This window comes from Callorhinus ursinus, unplaced genomic scaffold (assembly GCF_003265705.2).
Source record: "Callorhinus ursinus isolate GAN/ISIS: 27379988/994484 unplaced genomic scaffold, GSC_fseal_2.0 scaffold1947, whole genome shotgun sequence".
NCBI lineage: Eukaryota > Metazoa > Chordata > Mammalia > Carnivora > Otariidae > Callorhinus > Callorhinus ursinus.
The window spans coordinates 1-9,222 of NW_027399001.1; the positions used below are offsets into that span (position 1 = coordinate 1).

General features: G+C 35.3%; 1 protein-coding gene across 1 annotated transcript; it reads right to left on the reverse strand.

Moving 5' to 3' along the window:
* Nucleotides 1-3,094: 3,094 nt before the first annotated feature.
* Nucleotides 3,095-4,036, reverse strand: LOC112818247 (olfactory receptor 4Q2). Its single transcript, XM_025865429.1, has one exon. It carries the CDS (start codon nucleotides 4,034-4,036, stop codon nucleotides 3,095-3,097), a length of 942 nt encoding a protein of 313 aa, XP_025721214.1.
* Nucleotides 4,037-9,222: the final 5,186 nt, after the last annotated feature.

The following is a 9,222-nucleotide window of genomic DNA, read 5'->3' on the forward strand; positions in this document are numbered from 1 at the left end:
TGTATCATATGATCTCCCTGATATGAGGAATTCTTAATCTCAGGAAACAAACTGAGTGTTGGTGGAGTGGTGGGGGGTGGGACGGAGGGGGTGGCTGGGTGATAGACATTGGTGAGGGTATGTGCTATGGTGAGTGCTGTGAATTGTGCAAGACTGCTGAATCACAGATCTGTACTTCTGAAACAAATAATGCAACATATGTTAAGAAAAAAGAAAAAGAAGAAGATAGCAGGAAGTGAAGAATGAAGGGGACTTAGTCGGAGGGGGAGACGAACCATGAGAGACGATGGACTCTGAAAAACGAACTGAGGGTTCTAGAGGGGGGGTGGGTGGGGGGATGGGTTAGCCTGGTGATGGGTATTAAATAGGGCACATTCTGCGTGGAGCACGGGTTTTATGCACAAACAATGAATCATGGAACCCTACATCAAAAACTAATGATGTAATGTATCGTGATTAACATAACATTAAAAAATTAAAAAAATATAGAGTTAAGACAACTGAGGATTGATGAAGAGGAAGTGGACAGGTGGATGGGCAATATGGGTGATGGGTATTAAGGCTGGCACTTATTGTGGTGAGCACTGGCTCTTATATGTAAGTGATGGATCACTAAGTTCTACTCCTGAAACCAGTATCACCCTATAGGTTAACTCACTAGAATTTAAATAAAAAATTTAAATAGAATTTACTGTTATGTCTGTTTCTTTTATTTTCTCACAACTCTGATTTTATCTCAATTTTTATCTTCTTCTATAAAATATTGAATAGTTTTTTAAATTCCCAAGAATCACTTATTCCATATATCATTGATTAGTGGGAAATTTCTAGCAGCACCTTAGAGCCTCTCTATATTAATCTCTAGTGAAAACTAAACTGGATTGTGTCATTATGATTGCCTCAATTTTGCCTTATTTTGATCCTCAAATACCTCCTCTGTTGGTAATAGTGTTATTAAAGTACTAAGAATTCAAATACAGACTTTTCTGATTCTATAGTCAATATCCATAGATGAAATGACATGATTTATAGTTGTTCGTGTTGTGAATTTGATTACTTAATTACTTGTTTAATTTTGAGATATTTACTTCTCTGACAATAACGATGGTATATGCATAGGTGTTTTGATGTGTCTATTTTTTTTTAATTAAATCTTGCTTCTGTGACATCTCCCAAAGTATTTCCTACTTCTGTTGAAAGATTTACAAGCAATCTTTCCAAGTATGGGAAAATAAAATAGCTCTGAAATATATCTTCCTTAATCCTTACCACACTGATCATGGAACATATAAAAACGACCTTCATTTATCAAACATGTTTTTATTGAGTCTCTGTTTTATTTTAGGCATTTTAAAAGCTTCGGGAATGTAAAAATAACAGACCAAACTTCAGTCTTCAACTAATTTGCCTAACATTCTTGGCCTTTGTCTCTGTCACACAAATTAGTTGCCAAAATTGCTTCTATACTTCACTTACTTTAAAAAGCAGTAAAAATAGGGGCACCTGGGTGGCACAGTCAGTTAAGCCTCTAACTCTTGGTTGTGGCTCAGATGATGATCTCAGGGTCCTGAGATTGAGCCACACAGTGGCTTCGGCACCCAGTGTGGAGTCTTTTGGATTCTCTCTCCTACTCTCTCTGCCCCTCCCACTAGTGCTCACTCGTATACTTTCTCAAAATAAATGAGTAAATAAATAAATAAATAGTTTAAAACAAAAAAATTAAAAGCTGTAAAAATAAAAATTCTTTACTGTCCATTTGTATTTTGTGTCTAGTTAGTTCTTAAACATCAATTCAATTTTCCTATCTTTGATTATAAAATTTTAGTAAAGAGTACAAAAGCCTATGAATTAGTCTTAATATAATTCTGAGGATAACAAATACCAATGAGGGTTTTTTTATGATAATGGTAATAGTAATATAAAGTTTGCTCCAAATGGATAAAGATGAAAATATCATGGCTCATTTCTGTACACTTTCTAGCATCCTCCCTAAACTGGTTATGGTAGATCATACTATTGTTTCATTAAGGGAAATCAACCAGTTTAAATTTTCACCATATGTATCTTTCTGTCATTGAAAAATCTAATGAATAAATAATAGTGAAGTCCTGTTATGAGACAAGCATCAAACTAAACACATTCCCATTTATTGCCATTTTTAGCTCTCACCAGGGCACTGAGAGGTAGGCATCATTCTATGTATGCTACAGCTAAAGAAACTAGGGCTGCAATAATTTAAATGACTTGTCTAAGATTCACTTGATTTGTAATTCAAAGAAAGTTGAACCCACACCTTTAGGCATTTGCTCTCTTAATTGCTCTACTAGATGATAGTTGTGTGATGAATGATGAAACCAACTAATATATCCCATTAGTTTGTTGTTATAAAGTTATATAAATTGGATTCACTCTAATTCATCTAACTGATAACCTCTAAATATTTTGTGAGTGTAAGAAACACATATAGATTCCTTATTCAGTTCATTATATACACCTGGTTAGAATGTGAAAGTTGAGGAGACAATAAAACCAGAGACAAGGTGGAGACGAAAGTTGTGAGTTTGGAAATGGTAGTTTGTACCAGTGTGTGGCATCAAACTAAGGGAAAAGAATGGATGGAATAAGGTTTGATCAGATGAGTGGGTAGAATGGAAGAACACAATTGATAGAAAAACAGAAAACAGATGTTTCAGAGAAGAACAAGGCAGAAGACAGAATAATTCAGTACGAAAGGAGTTTTTCTGAGTTTAATTATGGTGCCATTAATAGTATTATGATTTAATGGAAGAAAAATGAACAATTAGGCTGTCATCTCTTAACTCATTAGTAAAAAAAAGTAATTATTTTTTTTTAAAGATTTTATTTATTTATTTGAGAGAGAGAGAATGAGAGATAGCACGAGAGGGAAGAGGGTCAGAGGGGAGAAGCAGACTCCCCGCTGAGCAGGGAGCCCGATGTGGGACTCGATCCCGGGACTCCAGGATCATGACCTGAGCCGAAGGCAGTCGCTTAACCAACTGAGCCACCCAGGCACCCCAAAAAAGTAATTATTTTAACCTCAGATTCTCTACTCTCAAAAAATCACTTCAACTGCTTATGTCTCCTGCTTTTTCCAAGTAAGTACATTCCTGTCCCACAGTTTCTGCATGGCTGACTTGACCTCTTTGTTCCGAAGTGTATAGATGAGGGGATTCAGCATGGGGGTAATGATGTTGTAGAGTACAGACACCATCTTGTCCACAGAAAATGTGGAGAAGGGACGAGCATAGATGAAAATACAAGGTCCAAAGAAGAGTGTTACCACCATGAGGTGGGAGCCACAGGTGGAGAGTGCCTTTTGCCTTCCCTCCTTGGAGCCAATCTTGACCAGGATAGTGGAGTAGGAAGAAACCAGCACCACAAAGGAGCTGGTAGAGATCAACCCACTGTTAGATACCATTAACAATTCAATGACAAATGTGTCTGCACAGGCAAGTTTGATGACAGGGGGAACATCACAAAAGAAGTTGTCCACCTGGTTTGGTCCACAAAAAGGTAGATGGATAGTGAGAATCGTCTGGACAGTAGAGTGCAGAAACCCACCCATCCAGGAGGCAGCTACCAACACACAGCATAATCCTCGACTCATGATAGTGGTATAGTGCAGGGGGCGACAAATTGCAACATAGCGATCATAGGCCATCACTGTGAGCAGAAACATCTCAGCTGCCCCTACAAAATGCAGAAAGAAGAGCTGCACGATGCATTGGTCATAGCGAATGAGCTTGTCATTATCAAGAAAGTCAGCCAGGAGCTTAGGGGTAGTTACTGTTGAATAACATAAGTCCAGGAAAGAGAGGTTGCCAAGAAGGAAATACATGGGTGATGAATTCAGATAGTTATCAGAGGCCACTGTGACCATGATGAGGACATTCCCTACCCAAGTGGACATATAGAAGAAAAGAAATAGTACAAATAACCCTGCCTCAATAGATGGGGTCTCTGAGAAGCCTGCCAGGACAAAGTCTGTCACCACCTCTGTTTGGTTTTCATCCATTTCACCTGGCTCCTTGATCAAAGAAATTAAACAAGGGGTATTAGTAACATTGGAAGTGAATGAGATATTTCACACAAAATGCAACAATCATCCCATTTCAACGGAAATATTTCTCTCTAGGATATATATCCTTGTTGATAAGCTGGAAGAAATTATTTTCTCCTTAACTGATACTGAATATATATTCTTCAGTAAGTTCCTTTAACTTCAACTTGATGCATCTCTAAGTTACCTTTCCCTGAGATACTAGTTTTTTAATAAAAATCTTCAGGAAAAAGAATTTAAGATTCCATGGAACAGGCATTAGGAACTGTAGAGGTTTTCCTTGGGATGGGAAATTGTCCTTTGTAGATGGTTAGGCTGCTCTAGTAACCCTGTGCCCTTCTCTATCACCATAACTCTGGTGGGGCTCTACTCTGCACATAGCTGGAGGAAGAATCACATTCCACTTTGAGCTTATTGCTAGTTCATTGACCCTTACCTAAGTTTCCTGAATGTCTTCCCATCTAGAATACATTTCTGTCCAGCTTATTGTGTGTGATACGTTTCTGATCTTCAGTATTAGCTATGGACATATGGACAAGATTATGCTCTTAATGATAAAAGTAGAATGATAAAAGTGTTATTTATACATTCAGGTGACTCCCTCTTTTATCTGATCATATTGAGTAAAAAGAAATTATTTCTCTGAGATAAAAGAATTAGCATTCCAGGGAGTGTATGTGTGTTTGTATTTTTTATGCATTCATATGAGCAGTGGCTGGAAGCATAACTTCTGTATGTGATGAAATAGGTGATAGTCCCATGAGGAGTGTGGGGGCTCATGATAGCTGCTGTTGACTCAAATTCTGCAGTTCTACAATGCACAGAGCAATATTTTTAGCAATTAAGGGACATAGTAATTTAAAGTTTAAATACTGGTGAATTTTCTTTATCTCATCATAGTTTATGCCTCCTCTATAAACTGAATATATTTAGGCAATTCAACAAGAATAAAAGTTTTAAAAAAGAAAATTAATTTTAAACTATATAAAGTTCAGTTTAAATAAAACAAAGAATTTACATATGTCAATAGAAATGTGCTCTCTAACGATTGTAAATAACAAGAAATAGTATGAAGAAGTATTCCAAAATGTAAATATTATTTTGTTAAAATGATGTTTGCAAAAAGATTTATTAACCTGAGAAAATAAATATGTAATAAAGGGAAAAAGACACTAAACTACATTTAAAATATGACAAAATCTATAAACCCAGAAAAGCATAACTATAATCAGCTAGATTAAGGATCAAGGCAACAATGTTCATAAATGTTGACTTTTACAATTGGGACTTTCTTTTTACTTACTGAAAGCTTCAAATTCGCTACAGTGAACTCTTATATTTATGATAAATACCTGAACTTTCTGTGACGTTGTGTGGTTATGCATATCCACAGGTCCTAGGACTACTTTTATTTGAAAAATTTGATATTTGGAATTTGCTCTTTTTCTGAAACTTATTATTAATTTACAGTTACTAAATTTCAGCTAAAAATTCCCCTTAATTATAATCCATGTAGCTTTTTTTTGACAGTAATAGTTGTTATTTATGTGTAGATCAAACCTCAGATTTATGGTTTGGTGTGCAAGAAGTATTTTACTATTTACTATTCTAAAAAGTTTTTCTGATTACCAAAATAATCATTGCTTATTGGTGAAATTTAGAAACCTGGAAAACATGAAGAATACAATCATCCAACATCCAAACAGAGACACTGTTAACTTTAACTAGTCATATGTTCTTAAAACTGTTGTTAAATGCATCACTTAATTTATATAATTGATAATGCTATTATATATGCAATGTGATATATTACTGAAAATGCCATAATTACCATTAGATACTGATTTTGCAAGTGGGTACAGATGACAGGAGCATGAAAACTTTCAGTATAATGGATCTTCCGATTACACACTTGTCTGTAAAGTGTAGATTCTTAGGTCTTGCAGTCACACGTGTCTGGCATGCTAATAAAACAAAGCCATTCTAGACACTATAGAGTCAAGACTATAAATAAATTCGATGGAACCCCCTAGTTGCACTGGCCATCGTTAGGAAATTTTGATGTTTAGGGATTTAGGTATTCAGATACTTGCAGTCAAATCACAAAGGGAATCATTAAAAAATATAATCACAACCTTTTGCCAGAAATTATGGAACACAGAAATATGTGTGTATGGGGGTGATGTTGGGATGTGAGGGTAAAAGCCAATGGATAAGAAAGAGAATAAAAAAGAAAAAAGATATGATAGTTGGAATTAATGTCACCTGGGTTATATTGGGAATTAAGTGTTCCCTACACTGAAGTGTTCCAGTTGACAAGAGGGATAATGAAACATTAAGCAAAGTTTGGCTGTAGGTGCCTTGCTGAATACAGTGCACCTTTACTTTCATGACTTTCTCCATATGGAGCACCTTCTCTAATCAGAATTTTTGACTTCAGATTTTATTTTTCCAAATTGTAGAAATATGTAAAAGCAAAAATCTCTCCTTTCTTTCACTGCCACCTCTATACCACTGTGTGGGGTGGGGTAAAGAGGAAGAGAGAAGAGATTCATGAATGAGTTTCCATTTAATATATGTAGCTCTAACTTTTTCAACTGATACATGCTATTTTTTAAAACATGGGTATGCTATAATGAAGTACTCTATTGATAGCATGTAGATCGTCTATTATTTTATTATTCTTACAAATAGTGCTATATTAAACAATGTTGAATTTTGAATTTTGTTCATAGTTCTTTAGACATTTATTATTTATAAGGGGTAGAGGCCTGAAAGTAAATTTTTTTTTTATTTTTATTTTTTATTTATTTATTCATGAGAGACAGAGAGAGAGAGAGAGAGAGAGGGAGAAGCAGGCTCCCAAGGAGCAGGGAGCCCGATGCGGGACTCGATCCCAGGACCCTGGGATCATGACCTGAGCCGAAGGCAGACGCCTAACCATCTGAGCCACCCAGGCGCCCCTGAAAGTAAATTTCTGAAGCAAACGTTGACAGAGTATTTTTTCTCCCAAAGTAGTATGCCACTTTATGCTTCCATGAATAAAATACATGGCACTAATGTCACACTCTTTTCAACACTGGATAATATCAGCCATTATTGTTAATTTTAATTTTACAAATGTGATGGGTAAAATGATACCTTGTTATCTTAATTTGCATTTGCCTTATCAGCAGTGTGAATGAACATTTTTAAAGATTTTTATTAGTTACATATTCTGAAGATTTCATGTTCATGTTGTCACTTTACATAGTTTATGTTTTCATTGTTAATATACAGAAGTTTTCTAGATTTCAAAGATATTGCATGATGCAAATGTCTGAAATACTTTTAATTCAAATTTACAATCAGTTGAATTTTTACTTATGTAAACTTCCAACCAAATGGAGAAATAGAACAATAGTGTATCAAAGAGGCATCCTTATGCCACCCTCTCAGCCAGTAATCCCTACAGTTAACATTTTTTATGATTTCTGTCACCTTTGATTAATTTTGAGTTACATCTAAATGGGATTAGATGATACATGTGCTCTATATATTTGATTACTTGACACTATGTGAAATTTATCCAAACCATTATGTTTATCAGTATTTCTATATTTTTATTGCCGATGAGTTGTGTTATTGCCTCCATTGTATGAACATACCATAATTTACTTACACATGACACTGTTGGACTTTTGGGTGATTTCTCATTTTTGGAAGATACAAATATAGCTGTTATGAGCATTCCTATACATGTTTATTAAGGGGTGTTGTTGGATGTTATATTAAGTAGGGCTTTTTTTTTTTTTTAAAGATTTTATTTATCTATTCATGAGAGACAGAGAGAGAGAGAGAGAGAGAGAATGGCAGAGGGAGAAGCAGGCTCCCAAGGAGCAGGGAGCCCGATGCGGGACTCGATCCCAGGACCCCGGGATCACGACCCGAGCCGAAGGCAGACGCCCAACCATCTGAGCCACCCAGGCGCCCTAAGTAGGGCTTTTTAATCCTAGAGTAGATATAGATTTAATGTTAGAAACTGTCAGACATTCTTCAGTTGTGATTGTACTAATTTATAATCTCCCAGCATTGTAATAGAGTTTCTGTGACTCTACATCCTCTTCAACACTTGTATTTATCCATCTTTAAAAAATATATTTTAGAGGCTCCTGGATGGTGTAGTCAGGTAAGCTCTTGGATTTGGCTCAGGTCATGATTTCAGGCTCATGAGATTGAGCCCCATGAAGGTCTGCTTAAAATTCTCTTTCCCTCTCCTTCTTATGTACTCTCTCTCTTGCTTTCTCTAAAATAAATAGATCTTTAAAAAATATATATACATATATATTTTAGCCATTCTGCTGGATGTGTTTCTGTGCTTTAATTTGCATATTCCTGATAGGTAATGATAGTGAACACATTTTTCATGTGGAAATTTTTTTTCGGTCAAAATTTTTATTAAAATATTTTTATTGAATATAATTGACATACAATGTTACATAAGTTTCAGGTATATAGTATCAGGGTTCAGGTAATCTATATTGCTAGGCTTACCACAAGTGTAGCTACTATCTCTCACCATACAATGGTATTACAATACCATTGATTATTTTCCCTATGCTATACCTTCCATCGCCATGACTTAGTCATTCCATAACTGGAAGCCTGTGTCTCCCATTCCCCAATCACCCATTTTGCCCGTCCCCCCATTCTCTTCCCCTCTAGCAACTGTGTTTGCTCTCTGTATTTATGGCTCTGTTTCTGCCTTTTGTTTGGAAATCTTTATCATAGAGTGTCCATTCAAATTGTTTGCTCAGTTGTTAGTTGGATCATGTACATTATTTTATTGACTTATCCAAATTTTTTGTATATTGTATAATAAAATCCTTAGTTGGATATATGTTTGCAATGATCTAATCTTTTCAATGACTTACGTTTTCACTTTCTTGGTGATGTATTTTAGTAAACAAGTTCTTTAATGATATCGTTTTTTTATATATGGTTAAAGTCATTTCTGTTTTAAGAAATCATCTCTGTGAAAGTCATGAAAATATTCTCTTATAAACTAGATGCCTAAATATTTTAGCTTTTCACATTTGGAATTATGATTTGAACTACATCTAAATGGGATTAGATGATACATGTGCTCTATATATTTGATT